This window comes from Bombina bombina, chromosome 1, assembly GCF_027579735.1.
Source record: "Bombina bombina isolate aBomBom1 chromosome 1, aBomBom1.pri, whole genome shotgun sequence".
Taxonomy (NCBI): domain Eukaryota; kingdom Metazoa; phylum Chordata; class Amphibia; order Anura; family Bombinatoridae; genus Bombina; species Bombina bombina.
The window spans coordinates 512,543,239-512,563,001 of NC_069499.1; the positions used below are offsets into that span (position 1 = coordinate 512,543,239).

The following is a 19,763-nucleotide window of genomic DNA, read 5'->3' on the forward strand; positions in this document are numbered from 1 at the left end:
AAATGTTAAAAAAAAATCCAATTTACTTACATTATAAAATTTACCTTTCACTTGATATCATTGGTTGAAATGTTTTATTATTGCTTTTGTATGTTATATCTAGGATATCTTTCTAAACTTGATGAATATAAAATACACAAGTTATGGAGCAGCGGTCACAAAGACCGCTGCTCCATAACCCTGTCCACCTGCTCTGAGCAGGAGGACAGGAATCGCCAGAATTCAACCCGATCGAGTACGATCGGGTTGATTGACACCTTCTGCTGGCTGCCCATTGGCCGCGAGTCTGCAGGGGGCGGCGTTGCACCAGTAGCTCTTGTGAGCTGCTGGTGCAATGCTGAATACGGAGAGCGTATTACTCTCCGCATTCAGCGAGGTCTTGCGGACCTGATCCGCACTGTCGGATCAAGTCCGCAAGACATTTGTTAAATTGTCCTCATAGTATCTTTATAGTAACTATTGCATTTGCTGCATTTAAAATAAATTGTATTTTATTACATTCTGGATGATGCTGTTGCTTTCTTAGCGCACTTTTTGATTTTTACATATTTATGTTTTGGGAAGTTGTAGAGGCTTTCCTGTTTCTTAGTTGCTTACGCATCAGGGGGGGAGATAGGATTGAATCTTGTGTTTTCCTCATTATTAACATGAATATATCTTGAGCCCCATGTCGCAGCACGAGTATAGCAATGTTAAAAGAACACTAAAGGGAAAATTAAACTTTCATTATTCAGATAAAGCATGGAATTGTAAACAACTATCCAATTCACTTCCATTATCTAAATGTGCACAATCTTTTATATGCACACTTTTAGAGGCACCAGCTCCTACCTAGCATGTGTAAGAATTCACAGAATATATGTATATACATTTTGTGATTGGCTGATGGCTGCCACATGATGCATTGGGAAAGAAAATTAAACTAACTTTTAAATTTGTCAGAAAATCTACTACTCAATTCAAATTCAAAGATTTTTTATTATGCATGTGTTTATGGTGTGATTCTACTGAGTTTAATGGTTCTTTAAGCAACCTGTAGAAGGAGGCTGCAGCAGGCAACACGAAAGACAGCAGGAACACCCCCATCTCTCTCAATGAAATGCCTCCTATCCAAACATACATAGATACACAATAAAAAAAAACTTGTACTGGTGTTTTACAATGCTATTGTTGCAGTTATTTTTATATTTGTAGCAAATGTTATTAAATCAGTTACTATTTTATGTTTCTAACCTTTGTTTAGCTTTTGGGAAATTGTATTTTTGACATGACCAACAGTGATTTTCACATCATGTTGATTTAGAAGGGATGAATATATATGTTTTGGTTTGCTCTATATTTAACTAAGACATATGGCTTTGTATAATTTTGGTACATGAGCAGTAGAGCAAATCAAGTTGAAAAATAAAACAAAAAACGCATTAAATATGCATTTGAAAAATAGGGAATTAAAAAAAAGAGTCCACATCTAAGTGCAAATTTTACTTGCTATGGTACTGCACCAACATGTCCTGGCAAGCATTGATTCCCTTTTCCTCTCTCATGATGGCAGATTGTCTGCTTATTTCTAATGAATGGTTAAACAAATGATTTTGTAACACAGAGGAAGAAAGAATGAGCTACTGTTTTGAACATTAGGATCTTGTCATTTTCTCCATCCACCTCTTCTAATATTGCCCCTGTAAATGTATCCTGCCTGATTGTTTTTATGACTTTTCTTTCCCCAAATAATATCCTTCTGATCTTAATATGTACAAGAGCTGTTTGAAAGGGAGCTTACCTCATACACCTATATCTGACATCAGAGCAAATATATGGTCCTCTTCTCAACACAAAGTCCTTCTGGGCAACGTTTTACCAGATGAGCATGTCTTTTATTATTATTATTATTATTACGGATTATTTCCTTGAAGAGTACATAAAAGTTTTTATGGCTTTTCTTAGGACTATAATATTATTTTACACCACGGGAGTATATAAAATGGTGCCTTTTTCAGCAGTAAGGAAAATAAAACAAATTCTACAATAACAGAATTAAAAACAAACACACACAACACACACGTGGCATTAAGATTAAATGATATATAACTGAAACCAAGTTAAGGTAGATTCTGATAAAAATAATAATTTGGGGCAGCTGTCCACTTTATTTATTCAGGATTTTACAAAAGGAAATTTAGCACCATGAAACATATCAACTGCCTCTCTCCCCTTTATCTGGGTAACAACAAAAGCATAGCACCTTTTCATATCTACAAAAAATAAAAGTTATATTATATGCATCCCAGCATCTAGAGACGAGGTAGCTGATGCTTGTACATTATAAAATGTTGGATCCTTTTGCATCTAATGACTTGTGGCTAGACAGTTATTTAGATACTGTACATAACAGTTTGTTACTAAAATATATTCTAGCAACACAAGCTAAAATGTATTTTCAACAGCAGAGAATCTATAAATGATACACTTAATAAAGAGGTGTAACAGCTATGCTCTATTATATCTTGTAGTTGTAAAATTAGGAAAATAAATATTTTCTATATTCTTTCTTTGCAATTTTTTTTACACAAATGCCATTTTTAGTGTATAAGATATGGAAGTAATTCATCAAGCTTTTAAATCGATATGGAAGTAACCAATAGTATTCAAGGAATTTAGTTTTGTAAATTAGAAAAGTGCTGTGACTGTGTTCTGTTTGGATACAGTATAGTCCCTGCTGCTGCTTTCTGCCAGACCCTAGCACTAACCGTTCTGCCCCTTAGTGACTCTTCACCAGAAAAGGCATTAGAATAAGATTCTCAAAGACTGTAAGGGCTATTCAAAATATTGTCAAATCCATTTGAATTATGTACCCACTATCCAAAATCAAGCAAAACCTCAAAAGATGACATGTGTCACACATGTTAAGCCAGGTGAGTATATTGTTTCAGGAAGCAGTAGGCACTTGCAAGACATTTTGTAAATATAATTTGTGAAATTGCTATTTAAAATAACAAATGGATATGTCATGCTTGAGTTAATTTCTGCCAAAACATAATAAAAAAGTTCCCCATCTGTAGATGAAGTCTATAGTAAACGATATTGCAAAAAAATATCTACATTTGTGTTATGACACTAAATTTTCATCTGAGCACACAGCAACATCAAATACATCTAACTGAAGCATCAAAAAGGGGCATCAATTTCACATTTTAAAACGTATTTTTAGAACTAACGACACATTTTCATGTAGTTTACAAAGATGCAAACATTTCTATGGTTATCAACCAACTATACAAGCTTTCCTTGATTCTCAAGGTGTGATGCGTGTCCATTATTTTGCACTATGTGATGCATATTCTATAGCATATCTTTATTATTCAATGAAAATTACAGATAGCTTGAAGCATATTAATGCTAATTGTAAGCAAATACACTTGATAATATGTACCGTATTCTTTTTTTAAAAAAACCTAACTGTATGTATAAAGTGTCCTTTGGTTGAATCACATTGGCCTGAGATCTGGCAAGATAAGGAGCCGGCATGACATAGCAACCTGACATAACAGAGACAACTTAAAAAATTGTTGTTTTTTTTATATAAATGTTCTATAATTTAATGTGCTGCACATAAATCAATGGAATCTCCACGACCCCTTAACGGCTAGAATGTACCCTGTATGTCATGTGTCCTTAAGGGGTGTTTGGCCCTGTAATACTTTGGGTCTAGTCAAAAGTGGAGAGACTGTGCTATTACCACATGCCTCCCTCTTGAAGAAATCAGGCTATAGCCCCGCTATTAAACCCCAACATAGTAAAATGACCGGTGACATACAAAGTACTTTGTTGGTTGTTAAGGGGTTAAGTACCAGCTGGGCTAAAAATGACAAGCATTTAAGGGTTGGTCACAATCTACAACATTTACCATTAAATTCTATAGGAAATTTTGTAGATAAATCATTTAATAAGCTTTTTGAAAGGATTGTGGTCTACCCCATAGTCTGAAGACTTTACAATTGAATATAAACTCATGCAGGTCTAAATGTGTCAAGTTAGATGTTGATATAAGGAATGTTGACAAAACATCTGGGTTTTATACACAAATTAGTTATTGTGCTCGAAGAAGTATCAACATTGCTGCTGATATAATGAATCTGTACTTTATAATAATAAATCTAAAATCTGTTTCTAAAAAGCTTGATAAATTTCATCCATTTTTTTTAGGAGTTCATCAAGGTGCAGAAATATCATTGTGGATGACATTTGCAGTTAATACATGCATTGTAAATGGAATTTATCCCAAAGTTCTTTAGATTTTAAGTGACTGTGTACGCACACAGCAGTAAATAAAGCAGTTACAATATGCAATGTGCACCACCCTGAATTACAGAGCAAAGATACTGCGGGTTGATGAAAATTAGAGGGTCTTTAGTCCTTTAGGCTGTATTTCGGCTCTTAAAATTGGCAAAAACAATTAAAATTGAATGTAAAATAAATACTTTAGGGAAAAAAGACGGGTAAATCAACAATTAAAAAAAGGAAAATAATGGAAAACTGTATGTACAGTTCTGGCTTTAAACCAGTTATCATTTTCAAGAGTCTCAGGATTAACTTTAGTCAATCTAAGTTCTTCTGTCATCTTGTCGATGATTTACAAAAAGCAAACAGGCCCAATGTCAACTCCAAACTCTTGGTCTGTACCGCCAACGTCCACAGGAGCAATATCTATAATAGGAAGACGAGCCACTTTCTGGGTCCTGTATTCAAAGACAGTTTTGCCAACTCCAGAACGTTTCTGCAGTAAAAAAAAAAAAAAGCAGAGTTACTTTACTAGGAACTTTAACTTATTTCTTACTAATATTAAATATACACACTAGTTAATACATGTCATAGCCAAGAAGCATTACATCTAGCAATGGAACCGGTTTTAATTCTGTAATAACAAAATATGGAACTTTTTGGCAAAGTGTACTTTATTATTGTAGGGAGAGTAGCCTCACAATTTAGTACCAACATTTCATAAATTAAATAATATTGAAGTATTTTTTTCTTTATTGCTCTTAAAGGGCTAGATTACAAGTGGTGCACTATCACAACCTCATTAACCTGTGCATGTATAACAAGTTAAAAGTAAACATGTTCACTCAAGCGCAATTGACTTTAATGTGCATTGTGAACAGACATGATCCACTGTAGCATACACTGTTGGCATTTATCATTGCACAATCAGTTCTGGTGATCTATGAGATCGGGCGGATTGCTGTTCGCTGCCTCAGAAGCGGCAGATGAGTTAAGGCGCATTTCTCAAATGTTATGTTTAAAATTAAACAAATTAAAAAAAAATTGTGAGGATAGATTTTCTGTAGTTTCAAGGCAAGCTTACCGAACAACTGTCTTCAAGAACTGTGTATCTGAATCTGCTGTTTCCTTCTGCTCTGATATCAAGATCATTAGCACCTTTGAGAATAACAGCTTTTTTCAAATTTTGTGTTTTTTCATCGAGGTATCCCACAGCATTTTTACAATGATAAGTGATATTTTGTGAGGCCTCTTTCGATAAAAGTCTGAGGAAAGTCATTTGGGTTATAGCTGTATTTGGTGAATCAGTTTCTCCATAAACAAACTGAAAAAAAAAGGAATACATTTTTTTTATTGCTTTAGAGTCGGACCTAGACTTATGACAAAAATAAAAATATTACAATTCTGTATGGCAAATTCTATATCAGAAATTATAGGAACACATATGTCAATATTTTATTATGTGGAAAGCAAAATAAAATAAGTGAAAAACAATAATAATACAATAGTTTCCTAACATACACGGGAAGATATTTATTAGAGATTGAATTTTAATGTTGGAATGAAACTATTTGAACTTCATAAAAGCCACCAGAAATTTGTGGACTTCTTCATTCTATGTTTCACGAGTATTTTCATGTAAAATTAAAAGAACAGTAAACAATTGTTTTCTTTTGTGATTCTCCATAAACAAACTAATAAAAGAAAATAAATAGGAATCCATTTTTAAAGGTTTCATTAACATACTGATTAGACCTGCACTTATGACACAAAAATATAAATATTACAATTCTGTATGACAATTTTAAACAGATTTCCAGTTTACTGTTATCATCTAATTTGTATTGTACTGTTTGTATCTTTTGTTGAAAGGCATATCTAGGTAGGCTCAGGAGCAGCAACACGCTCAGAACTAGCTGCTGATTGGTGGATGCACATATAGGTCTTGTCATTGTCTCAGCCAATGTGTTTATCTAGCTCCCAGTAGTGCATTGATGCTTATTCAACGAAGAATAACAAGATAATTAAGCAAATTTGATAATAGAAGTAAACCGAATTGTCTACCTGAATCTTCAAAGAAAAAAATTAGTATTCATGTCCCTTTTAATAAAACATGAGAATTATATGTTATATGCATGTCTTACCTGGGACCTTTTATTCATATCGACGCCATACCATACTGGCTTGAAGTTATCTGATCCTTTACCAGTCCACCATGTTTTACGTGGTATTTTTGATGGGTTTGCAGATATACAGGTCTCACCAGTTTCCATGTTGCAGAACACCTTTATTGCATCTTCTGCACAGCCTTGGTTAGGATCTATCCAGTATTCTCCTACACAGAAATAAATCAAACATTGAGCTCTATTTTTAAGATGCAAATCTAGGAACACTTAAGATGATGCATATAACTTTTATATACGGTATAGCACTGGTTTTCAAACCTGTCCTCAGACCTCCCTAACAGGCCACGTTTTGAGGATATCTGAACTGGAGCACAGGTGAAATAATCAGCTGATTAGTAAAGATGGTTACTTTACCTGCTCTCATCCAAGGTAATCCAGAAAATCTGGTCTGTTTTGGAGGCCTGAGGACAGGTTTGAAAACTCATGAGAGCGCGCTTCCATAGGCTCTAATAGAAGCCTCATTATGATGCCGTCATACTCGGCACATAACCTAGCGCCGTGAAGGGAGTAAGTCGAGCAGTGATGGGCAGCAAATTGAAAATATATATGCATATGAATATATACTGTACATATATATGTATGTGTTATATGTGTATATACACCTATTTACACATAAGTATATAAGCATATATATATTAACTGTTTTAACAAAGTCACCATAGACCGCAATTCAAAGGCTCTTTTCAGTAACCTTTTTTTTCTAACACCTCACACCCGCTCACTCTAACCGCTTCTAATTGCTTTGTGCAGTTATTAATTAATTAAATAAAAATGCTCATATATTTTTTTATTTAAAAACACTACATTTAACTTTTTAGGCAATTCTGGGACATTTTTAAAAATAACCAGAGATCTGATCTCTGGTTAATTTTTGGAGCTTCAATTGCTACCACAAGCTTGCAGATGCAAATACCAGCCACTTGCAATGGCTGGTTATTTATCGTATGCCGCCCTGTATACTTAAATATTCCTTTTTATGGCTGCATGGTAGCACAACTATGGCTTAAAAATTAGGGACACTAAATGGAAAAAATGGATTCTCAATAAAACAAATTTGGTTGAATTACTTAATTGAAAATTGACATTTAAATCCCAAAAAGACACCGCAATGTTAAACAATAAGTTTATGGGTAAGGTACAGCAGTAACTTTTTCAGTCACTTGCATGCAAAATCTTGCACGAAGCATCTTGGGAGTGGGGGTAGTGCAGAATTTAAAATGACTTAAAAGTCCCTGCCATGTTGGCTCTTCAAAACTGTAAGTGGATCTTCAGGGGTTAGTGTTAGGTTTTTTAAGGGTTTATTGGGTGGGTTTTAGTTATAGATTAGGGTTTGGGATTTGAAAAAGAGCTAAATGCCCTTTTAAGGGCAATGCCCATCCAAATGTCCTTTTCAGGGCAATGGGGAGCTTAGGTTTTTTAATTAGGTTTTTATTTAGGGGGTTGGTTGTGTGGGTGGTGGGTTTTACTGTTGGGGTGTTTGTATTTTTTTTACAGGTAAAAGAGCTGATTTCTTTGGGGCAATGCCCCGCAAAAGGCCCTTTTAAGGGCTATTGGTAGTTTATTGTAGGCTATGCTTTTTTTTATTTTTTTTTATTTTTTTTATTTTGCTAGGGATATTAGATTAGGTGTAATTAGTTTCAATATCTGATAATCTCTTTTCTATTTTGTGTAATTTAGTGTTTGTTTGTTTTTTGTAATTTAGGCAATTGTATTTAATTGTTTTAATTAATTTAATTGTAGTGTAAGGTTAGGTGTTAGTGTAAGACAGGTTAGGTTTTATTTTACAGGTAAATTTGTATTTATTTTAACTAGGTAGTTAGTAAATAGTTAATAACTATTTAGTAACTATTCTACTTAGTTAAAATAAATACAAACTTGCCTGTAATATAAAAATAAACCCTAAGCTAGATACAATGCAACTATTAGTTATATTGTAGCTATCTTAGGGTTTATTTTACAGGTAAGTATTTAGTTTCAAATATGAATTATTTAGCTATTAATATATTTTATTTAGATTTATTTTAATTATATTTAAGTTAGGGGGTGTTAGGGTTAGGGTTAGACTAAGGTTTAGGGGTTAATAACTTTAGTATAGTGGCGTCGACGTTGGGTTGCAGATTAGGGGTTAATAACTGTAATGTAAGTTGTGGCGATGTTAGGGACAGCAGATTAGGGGTTAATAATATTTAACTAGTATTTGCGAGGCGGGAGTGCAGCGGTTTAGGGGTTAATATGTTTATTATAGTGGCGGCGATGTCAGGAGCAGCAAATTAGGGGGTTAATTTTATTTTAGTGTTTGCGATGTGGGAGGGCCTCGGTTTAGGGGTTAATAGGTAGTTTATGGGTGTTAGTGTACTTTTTAGCACTTTAGTTATGAGTTTTATGCTACAGCTTTGTAGTGTAAAACTCATAACTACTGACTTTAGAATGCATTACGAATCTTGCAGGATAGGCTGTACCGCTCACTTTTTGGCTTCCCAGAAAAAGCTTGTAATATCGGTGCTATGGAAGTCTCATTGAAAAAAGAGTTTACGCAAATTGCGTAAGTTAATTTGCGTTAAGGCCAAAAAAATTTGCGGTACAGCTGTACCTACAAGACTCGTAATAGCAGCGGTAGTGAAAAAGCAGCGTTATAACCCATAACACTGCTTTTTTACTCATAACGCAAAACTCTTAATCTAGCCGTAAGTTTTTACGAGACCAGAAAGATTATCATGATGGCCAGGTGTTTATATGGCAGAAAAATAGAAGGTTTAGAAGAAATGTCTCTAATAAGTCAGGTTTTAATAACAAAAATAAAGATCAATTAGAAATTACATCAGCAGGTGAACAAAATATTCCTCACTTTAGAAGGAGAAAGAAGTAAAAAAAGAATAATAAAAAAAGAGTCACATTTTCTGATCCTGAAACTACTGACGATTTATCTTCACAGGCAGCATCAATATCCTGTGATGAGGGATCAGGTAATGATTCTGAATTTGAACTACCGCATATTGGTGCAGTGGTAGTGCCCTCAACACAGAATGTAAGTGCCACAGGTGAAAAAGTGTCTACTTTGGGGTCTAGACCAAAAGTTCAGAAAACCATACAAACCTCTAATACTAAACAAGGTACAGATTTACAGCTGAATTCTAATGCTTGTAACTCTGGGGTTAAGAACAAAAATAGTGAAAAACCAACCCAGGTTTTTCACATGGTTCAGAAACATACGGGAGGGGCGGGAAAAAACCTCTGGTACAATGACAATGATATACACTGAGGGACCAAAAAATGGTAACACGACAAGACAAAACAGTATAATCAATGTATCTTCCTATGCCCTTACTAAGATAGAAACCAAGATCCTAGAATATGGCTTAGGTTTCTGTTCCAATAGAAAGTTTAATATCTTTCAAACAATAATTGATGTGAATTGTTTTGTCAGAAAAATTACTCTCAAAAAACACTTCCAGAAATTCACTGACTCGTATGAATCAGTGAATCATCTGGATTTGAGACCTTCCACTAATCCTTCTGTCATTCAGACTTTAAATTTTCAAGAAGCTTGTAGTATTGCCACCTTAGAAACATTAGAGGCTGAATCTACATTTGATGTGGAACATTCCACTGGGAAACTTCCTAAACTCAGTCCCAGTTCTGATTTCTATCCCATCCATAACAGCGGTAAAGCTTTGGAAGTCCTCCATAAGAGAGTTGTGGAGGAGTTGCACAAATTAAATCAGGCTACCATCCACACAGCACACAACCTCTCCAGATTGAAAAACAAAGCCGTTGTCTCTTTAAGAGACAATGACTCCATTGTGATTCGCCAGTCTGATAAAGGAGGGAGTGTTGTGATGGATCGTACCCAGTATGTGGATGAGGCACTGCGTCAACTCATTGATCATAACACCTATTTAGTTCTCAAGAGAAACCCAGTTGTTGCATTTCAAAATGAGCTTGGGCAGATTTTGGCTGATGGTGTTTATTTTGGCATTATGGACCAACATTATTATAAACACATAAACAAGTTCATTTTACTCGTAATGAACAATATACTATAGATGTACAGGTGATATAACTGGACACCCCTTAAGCGCAATCACATTAGTACTAATCTAAACATTATGGCCTCTAGTTAACAATGTCTGTCGGGCCTGATCCGACAGTGCGGATCAGGTCTGACAGACATCGCTGAATACGGCGAGCAATACGCTTGCTGTATTCAGCATTGCACCAGCAGTGCAGCCAGCAGCCAGCAGGGGGGTGTCAATCAACCCGATCGTACTCGATCGGGTTGATTTCCGGCGATGTGTGTCCGTCTGCTCAGAGCAGGCGGACAGGTTATGGAGCAGCGGTCTTTGTGACCGCTGCTTCACAAGTGCTGTTTCTGGCGAGCCTGCAGGCTCGCCAGAAACACAGGGCATCGAGTTCCATTCGGAGCTTGATACATATGCCCCTATATGTGATATAGACTCTGTTGTTCTGAGTTAATATTGGATACGCCTATCAGGCCACCAGTACCTACCTGTATCATACCAGTTATTTAACTGGACTCATTATCTGCTAGCATTTAAGTTTTAATCATACCCAGTTTTTAATCACGTTCTAATAAAGATTTATATTTTAATTTGTGTGACTTTTTTCCCCACCGCATATTTTTCACTTAAGAGTCTCAATGAGTGCTTTTATAGTATCCTTTTTGTTAAATCTCTTATATTGAATATTAGTTGATTATCCCATCACTCCCATCTTCCATCATCTGCCCAAAGTTCATAAAAGTTTACCTGATATTAAAGGACATCCTATCGTGTCAGGTATAGGCTCTTTATTAGAGCCTTTATGTGACTGGCTGGATAGGACATTACAACCTTTTGTCCATTCTTTACTGAGCTACATCAGAGACACCACACATGTGTTGAGTATGTTGGATGATGTAGAATGGAAGGAAGAATACAGCTGGCTCACCATTGATGCGGTCTCTTTGTATTCCAATATCCCCCATAATATGGGGTTGGAAGCCATAAGTTTTTTTCTGATTATGAGCTCAGATATTGATGAACAGACCATTAACTATCTTTTGCGTGTCACACAGTTTCTATTGGAACACAAATATTTCTACTTTAAGGGGGTTTTCTACCTACAGAAACAAGGTACAGCCATGGGTGCAAAATTCACCCCATCATTCGCTAAATTATTTATTAGCTGGCTTGAACGCATTTTTCACTATGGTGAGGATAACCCCTTCAGGTCAGAAATATTGTTTTATGGGCGATTCATAAATGACCTGATTTTCATTTGGTCATCTACTGAGTCACAGGCCATTGAATTTGTTAAATATTTAAATGACAGAAAAAATGGATTAACATTTACCCATGAATGCACAAAGAAAATGTTAATTTTTTGGCTATCACTTTGGTGTGAGTGAAGAGAAGAAAATTCATTCTAAAGTATATAGAAAACCTATCTCTGGGAATACTATCCTACATAATAAAAGTGCCCATCCCTCCCATGTGTTTAAGGGAATAGCTAGAAGCCAATTTCTGAGGGCAAGGAGGATATGTAGCCAGGAAAAGGATTTCTTAACTGAAAGTACTAACATCAAAAATAAGCTTAAGTCAAGAGGTTATCCCTCTAGAATTCTAGATCACCTAGCTAAAAAAACCCTAATAGAAGGCAGACCATCGATGCAAGGTTCTATAAAAAGGAAAACTGATGATAGAGGTTTATCCTTTATCACACAATAGTCATCGGATTTTTTAACTGTATGTTATATTGTAAAAAAGTATTTTCCCATCTTCCTCAGAGACACAATTCTCAAAACAACAGTAGAGATGAGCTTTAAATGTGTTTACTCTAAGAATTTCACATTGGCTAATATCCTTGCTCCCAGTCAATTACCTTATAAAAAGAACAATGCCGGAGCATGGTTACAGGTCAATGGTACCTACAAGTGTGGTAGCCATAGATGCAAGGCTTGTGACTATATTACTGAGGGCAAGGAATTTTACTCATGTGATACAAAAACATTCTTTACCAAAGGTTGTGTGAACTGTTCAACTTCTTACTTTGTGTACCTTATTGAGTGTGTCGATCATTCCAACCAGTATGTGGGCATGACTATCAGTGATGCCAGGACTATATCAAAAATTATAGGCCATGCTCAGCCCTTTCAAGACATTTCTTGGAGGTACACAACAAAGATACAAAGTCTTTCAAGTGGTGAGCAATTGAAACGGTGAGACTTCCACCGAGGGGTGGTAACAGGGATCAATTGTTGGCTAGACAGGAGATCTATTGGATCATGCAAGTTATTTGTAAAAAGAACAATGCCGGAGAATGGTTACAGGTCATGCTAAAATGTTGTACAAAGTATATAGATTGACAGTGCAATAATTAAATATTTCCTCCATGGAAATAATGACTTATGAATGTTTGCTATATTGGTTTAATTTACCCGTACATTAACTTTGTATAGGCTTTAATATGTTTGCTTGTTTTTTTGCCTTATGTTTAACAAAGTTTCTTACTAGATATTCTAGCATATATATCATCATCATCAATATTGGATTTGCATTCAGTGGTCGAAAATGATCTCGCTCTGTTCCCAGTACCAATGTATATGTATATGTATAACAATATATTTGCATATTTGCAAAATATTGTACATCATTTAACAGTGCGATTTGCTAATGATATCTTTGGGGTCCGCATTCTTTGTGGCTTATTTATCATATGTCTGTCGAACCTGATACGACAGTGCGGATCAGGTCCGACAGACATCGCTGAATGCGGAGAGCAACATGCTCTCCATATTAAGCATTGCACCAGCAGCTCACAAGAGCTGCTGGTGCAACGCCGCCCCCTGCAGACTCGGCCGCCAGCAGGGGGGTGTCAATCAACCCGATTGTACTCAATCGGGTTGAATTCTGGTGATTACTGTCCGCCTCATCAGAGCAGGCAGACAGGGTTATGGAGCAGAGGTCTTTAGGCCGCAGCTCCATAACTTGTGTTTCTGGCGAGTCTGAAGACTCGCCAGAAACACGGCCTTCCAAGCTCCATACGGAGCTTGATAAATGGGCCTCATTGTCTAAATCTGTTAAAAGTGTCATAAATTGACTTGATTCTATTTGCAATATATACTTTTATATATATATATATATATATATATATATATATATATATATATATATATATATATATATATATTTGTATAATCCTATAATTGCAATCTTGATCAATATTGTTCATTTGCTAAATATGTCTGATTTGTGTGGATTCATGATAATTGTTTTTTAGAGGTGTGTCTCAACACCAACCAATGACCTGCTTCAGCTCATGCTTTTTAAATGGCACTCACCGGTGCCTCTTTAGCTTTATGAATACGGCTATTGCCGAAACGCGTAAAACCTGTCTCTCAGCTATGTGTTGATGAACCTGTCCATTTTTACTTGGATCAATAAAGCTTACTATTTTGTACTTTATATGGGAATTAGCAAATTTGTTCTGGTTATTTATCATATGCCATCCTGTATACTTAAATATTCCTTTTTTTTTCCTGGAAAAAAAAAATATGAAAAAATGGATTCTCAATAAAACACATATAGACAAGGAAATTTGGTTGAATTACTCACTTAATTGAAAATTGACATTTAAATCCCCTAAAGACACCCCAATGTTAAACAATAAGTTCATGGGTAAGGTACAGCAGTAACTTTTTCAGTCACTTGCATCTTGGGAGTGGGGGTAGTGCAGAATTTAAAATGACTTAAAAGTCCTTGCCACAAAGGTTATAGTTTAACTAGACAAGTGCCATAAAGCAAAAATCCACTCATATGTTGAAAAGCTGCATACTTACTGAAAGCTGGCCATGCATTTACATCACACATCCCATAGAGTTTCTTCATTTTGGAGAGCACACAGTTTTAATAGGAAATCTCACTCACATACAGAACCCTAACACCAAATTATTATTATTATTATCGGGTATTTGTAGAGCGCCAACAGATTCCGCAGCGCTATAAACAAAGGGGGAGTACAACAAAACAATTATAGGGTAGAGGGCCCTGCCAAGAGTTGCACTGTTGTAGTCAGCTCTTAAGAAGGTGAACTACAAACAGCTGGACTTTTAGGCTTACATGCTAAGAGGGTTCAGGGGATTGCAGTGGAGGAGAGGAACTGGTATTAGGAAAGGTTAGCGTAGGTTGTATGCGTCCCTGAACAGTAGAGTCTTTAGGGAGCACTTGAAGCTTTTAAAACTAGAAGAGAGTCTTGTGGAGCGAGGCAGAGAGTTCCATAAGATGGGAGCCAGTCTGGAGAAGTCCTGTAAACGGGAGTGTGATGAGGTGACAAGAGAGGAGGAGAGTAGGAGGTCATGAGCAGAGCGAAGGGGACGGGAGGGAGAGTATCTGGAGACAAGGTCTGAGATGTAGGGGGGAGCAGTGCAGTTGAGGGCTTTGTATGTAAGAGTGAGAGTTTTGTGTTTGATCCTAGAGGCAAGAGGAAGCCAGTGAAGGGATTGGCAGAGAGGCGCAGCAGATGAAGAGCGACGTGTAAGGAAGATGAGTCTGGCAGAGGCATTAATTATGGATTGTAAAGGAGCTAGGCGGCAGGTGGGGAGACCAGAGAGGACAGAGTTGCAGTAATCAAGGCGGGAAAGAATGAGAGAGTGGATTAAAATCTTAGTTGTGTCTTGTGTAAGGAAGTGTCTAATTTTAGAGATGTTTTTAAGGTGGAAGCGGCAGGCTGTAACCAAGGACTGGATGTGAGGAGTGAAGGAAAGGTCTGAGTCAAATGTGACCCCGAGACATCGGGCATGCGGGGTAGGGGTAATGATGGAGTTGTCGACAGTTATAGAGATATTGGGGGTGGAGATTTTGGAAGAAGGGGTAAAATGAGGAGCTCAGTTTTGGAGAGATTTAGCTTGAGGTAGTGAGAGGACATCCAGGAAGAGATGTGAGAAAGACAGTTAGTGACACGGGTTAGCAAGGAAGGAGATAGTTCTGGTGCAGAGAAGTAGATTTGGGTGTCATCAGCATACAAATGATATTGGAAACCGTGGGACTTAATAAGGGAACCTAGTGATGACGTATAGATTGAGAAGAGAAGGGGACCGAGGACAGAGCCTTGCGGTACTCCGACAGAAAGGGGTGACGGGGCAGAGGAGGCCCCAGAGAAGGCTACACTGAAGGTACGGTTTGACAGGTAGGAAGAGAGCCACGAAAGGGCTGTGTCACAGATGCCGAAGGATTGGAGGGTTTGGAGCAAAAGAGGGTGGTCGACAGTGTCAAAGGCTGCGGACAGATCAAGGAGGATAAGCAGAGAGAAGTGGCCTTTTGATTTAGCTGTAAGTAGGTCGTTGGTGACCTTAACAATAGCTGTCTCTGTGGAGTGATAGGGACGAAATCCAGATTGCAGCGGGTCAAGAAGGGAGTTTAACGTAAGGAAATGGGATAGGCCTGCATATACTAGTTTTTCGAGAAGCTTTGAAGCAAGAGGGAGGAGGGAAATTGGGCGGTAGTTGGATGGGGAGGTAGGATCAAGGGAAGGTTTTTTGAGGATAGGTGTGACCAGTGCATGTTTCAATGATGAGGGAAATGTACCAGTGCTGAGGGAGAGGTTGAAAATGTGTGTTAGTATAGGGGTAAGGGTAGCAGAGAGAGAGGGGAGCAGCTGTGAGGGGATAGGGTCAAGGGGACAGGTAGTGAGGTGAGAACGCAGTATAAGTGCTGAAACTTCTTCCTCAGTAACAGGGGAGAATGAACTAAGTTTCAGGTTATGAGGGTTGTGGTTGAGTGAGAGTATTTGGGGGGGGGAGAATGGAATTGTGTTGAGAGCTGATTTCATGTCTGATGGAATCAATTTTGTTAATGAAGTGACTGGCAAAGTCTTGAGCTGACAGAGAAGTTGTATTAGGAAGTGGGGGAGGGCGGAGGAGAGTATTGAAAGTGGAGAACAGACGTTTTGGGTTTGAAGAAAGATTAGAGATAAGAGTAGAGAAGTAGTGTTGCTTGTGGAGATTAAGGGCAGAGTAGTAGGAGTTCAAGATGAATTTGTAATGAAGAAAATCAGCTGAACTCCGTGATTTTCTCCAATGCCGTTCAGCAGTACGGGAACATCTGCGTAGGTACCGTGTCAGAGGAGTATGCCAGGGCTGGGGATGAGTGTGTGATTTCCTAGCAGTGGTAAGAGGGGCGAGATTGTCAAGGACGGATATAAGGGTGGAATTATAGTGGCAGATAGATTGTTCAGAGCAGGAAAAGGAGGAGAAGGATGAGAGGAGCGGTTGAAGGGAATTAGCAAGTTGTTGCTGATCTAAAGACCTAATGCTTCTGTGAAGTTTGGTGTGAGGAGTAGAAGGTGGGAGAGTTGTAGGAAGGGATGATATGTTGCAGGTAAGGAGATGGTGGTCAGAAAGAGGAAAAGGGGAGTTTGAGAAGTTTGAGAGAGTGCATCGATAGCTAAAGATCAGGTCAAGGGAGTGACCGTCTTTGTGAGTGGGAGAATCAGTCCATTGTGACAGACCGAAAGAGGAAGTGAGTTGCAGAAGTTGTTTAGCAGATGAGGCAGTGGGATTGTTAAAGGGGATGTTGAAGTTGCCAAGAATGAGGGCAGGGGTGTCTGAGGAAAGGAAATAAGGAAGCCAGGCAGCAAAGTGATCTAAAAATTGAGTTGGGGAGCCAGGGGGGCGGTATATGACTGCAACACGTATAGAGAGGGGAGAGAATAACCGAATCATGTGTGCTTCAAATGAAGAAAATGTGAGTGAAGAGAAGGGCTGTATTTGTTGGAAGGTGCAACGAGAGGAAAGTAAAATACCGACACCACCTCCTTGTCTATTGCCAGACCTAGGAGTGTGGCTGAAATGGAGACCCCCATGTGACAGTGCAGCAGTGGATGCTGTGTCTGAAGTAGAGAGCCAGGTTTCTGTAAGAGCCAGAAGGTTAAGAGAGTGGGAGATAAAGAGATCATGGATAGAAGTTAGCTTGTTGCAAACAGAGCGAGAGTTCCAGAGTGCACAAGTGAAGGGGGAGGGGTTTTTAGATGTAAGAGGAATGAGATTAAGGTTACCAGAGTTTAGTTTATGAAGTCTATTGAAAGGCACACAAGGATGCGAAAGGTTAGGAGGTTGTGAGGGACCAGGATTAGGGGAGATGTCGCCAGCAGCTAGTATGAGCAAGAGGGAGAGTGACATGAGATGAGAAGCAGATTTGCAGTAATGAGACTGTTGTTTAACTGAAGTGCAGGGGGGAGAGAGAGTATTTAGGAATAAGTAGAGTTCATGAGTACAAAAGTAAGGTGAGTATAAGAGAGATGGGCTAATGAACAGTGCAGGTGGAGAGGGAGAAGGAGTAAGTGAGTAATGTAGTTTGTTATAGAGACAAGAGGTAGCAAAAAGGAATATGAAGATATTGAGCATTATTCTGAAAGTGGGAACCAAGTAAACACATAAGACACAGTGTTACAGCAGCACTTGCAAAAGGATACAATGAGATACATAAAACATAGTATTACAAGAGTACTTGCCTTGTGTCTTGCCCCTTGCCCAATCCTTGTTCAATTCTTGTATAATTCTTAAAAATGAATGCCTCACTTATAAAATGTTCACTTAATTCTTGTATAATTCTTAAAAATGAATGCCTCACTTATAAAATGTTCATTTAATTCTTGTATAATTCTTAAAAATTAATGCCTCACTTATAAAATGTTCACTTTGAAAATGTGAACATATGCTATTGTTAAAAAGTACACAGCCCTGTTACCAATGCACAAACCCCTGTGCAATGCACATCCCCTAACTAGTCTGAAATATATACAGGTAGGGCAGTCAGCTGAGTCCACTAAATTTACTTAATTGCTAATCAAAGACAGTTGGTAAGGCCAATTGGAATGTTAGAGTCTGGTCAGGGTGAGATGAGTTAAGTAAACAGACAATAAAATTTGGAGGGGGTTAAAACTGTGACATAAGAAAACTATAAATTTTAGAGTTATAGCAAGTATTGATAAGGAGTGAGCATCACATGGCAATTAACTAGACATTAGAATTGAGACATTGGGAAAAATAATTTAAAAAAATGCAGGACTTTATTTTAACAGACTAAATTCAATTGCTCAAACACAGAGGGATTTGTTGTAAAATGACAGAAATGCAGGGAATAGCAAGATATCAGTGCAGGGCCTGAGTTCACGTACCAAAAAGAGGGATTTGTTGTAAAATGACAGAAATGCAGGGAATAGCAAGATATCAGTGCAGGGCCTGAGTTCACGTACCAAAAAGAGGGATTTGTTGTAAAATGACAGAAATGCAGGGAATAGCAAGATATCAGTGCAGGGCCTGAGTTCACGTACCAAAAAGAGGGATTTGTTGTAAAATGACAGAAATGCAGGGAATAGCAAGATATCAGTGCAGGGCCTGAGTTCACGTACCAAAAAGTGGGATTTGTTGTAAAATGACAGAAATGCAGGGAATAGCAAGATATCAGTGCAGGGCCTGAGTTCACGTACCAAAAAGAGGGATTTGTTGTAAAATGACAGAAATGCAGGGAATAGCAAGATATCAGTGCAGGGCCTGAGTTCACGTACCAAAAAGAGGGATTTGTTGTAAAATGACAGAAATGCAGGGAATAGCAAGATATCAGTGCAGGGCCTGAGTTCACGTACCAAAAAGAGGGATTTGTTGTAAAATGACAGAAATGCAGGGAATAGCAAGATATCAGTGCAGGGCCTGAGTTCACGTACCAAAAAGTGGGATTTGTTGTAAAATGACAGAAATGCAGGGAATAGCAAGATATCAGTGCAGGGCCTGAGTTCACGTACCAAAAAGAGGGATTTGTTGTAAAATGAAAGAAATGCAGGGAATAGCAAGATATCAGTGCAGGGCCTGAGTTCACGTACCAAAAAGAGGGATTTGTTGTAAAATGACAGAAATGCAGGGAATAGCAAGATATCAGTGCAGGGCCTGAGTTCACGTACCAAAAAGAGGGATTTGTTGTAAAATGACAGAAATGCAGGGAATAGCAAGATATCAGTGCAGGGCCTGAGTTCACGTACCAAAAAGAGGGATTTGTTGTAAAATGACAGAAATGCAGGGAATAGCAAGATATCAGTGCAGGGCCTGAGTTCACGTACCAAAAAGAGGGATTTGTTGTAAAATGACAGAAATGCAGGGAATAGCAAGATATCAGTGCAGGGCCTGAGTTCACGTACCAAAAAGAGGGATTTGTTGTAAAATGACAGAAATGCAGGGAATAGCAAGATATCAGTGCAGGGCCTGAGTTCACGTACCAAAAAGAGGGATTTGTCGTAAAATGACAGAAATGC

At 37.7% G+C, this 19,763-nt stretch overlaps 1 protein-coding gene across 1 annotated transcript in view; it reads right to left on the reverse strand.

Moving 5' to 3' along the window:
* Positions 1-3,331: 3,331 nt before the first annotated feature.
* COL5A2 (collagen type V alpha 2 chain) overlaps positions 3,332-19,763 on the reverse strand; it is a 198,583-nt gene continuing 182,151 nt past the window's right edge. Inside the window, exons 52-54 of the mRNA XM_053698600.1 lie at positions 6,423-6,613; positions 5,363-5,602; positions 3,332-4,774 (exon numbers count right to left, since the gene is read on the reverse strand). Coding sequence (XP_053554575.1) covers positions 4,631-4,774; positions 5,363-5,602; positions 6,423-6,613 — 575 coding nt within the window. The 3' untranslated portion in view covers positions 3,332-4,630. The remainder of the gene's footprint in view (positions 4,775-5,362; positions 5,603-6,422; positions 6,614-19,763) is intronic.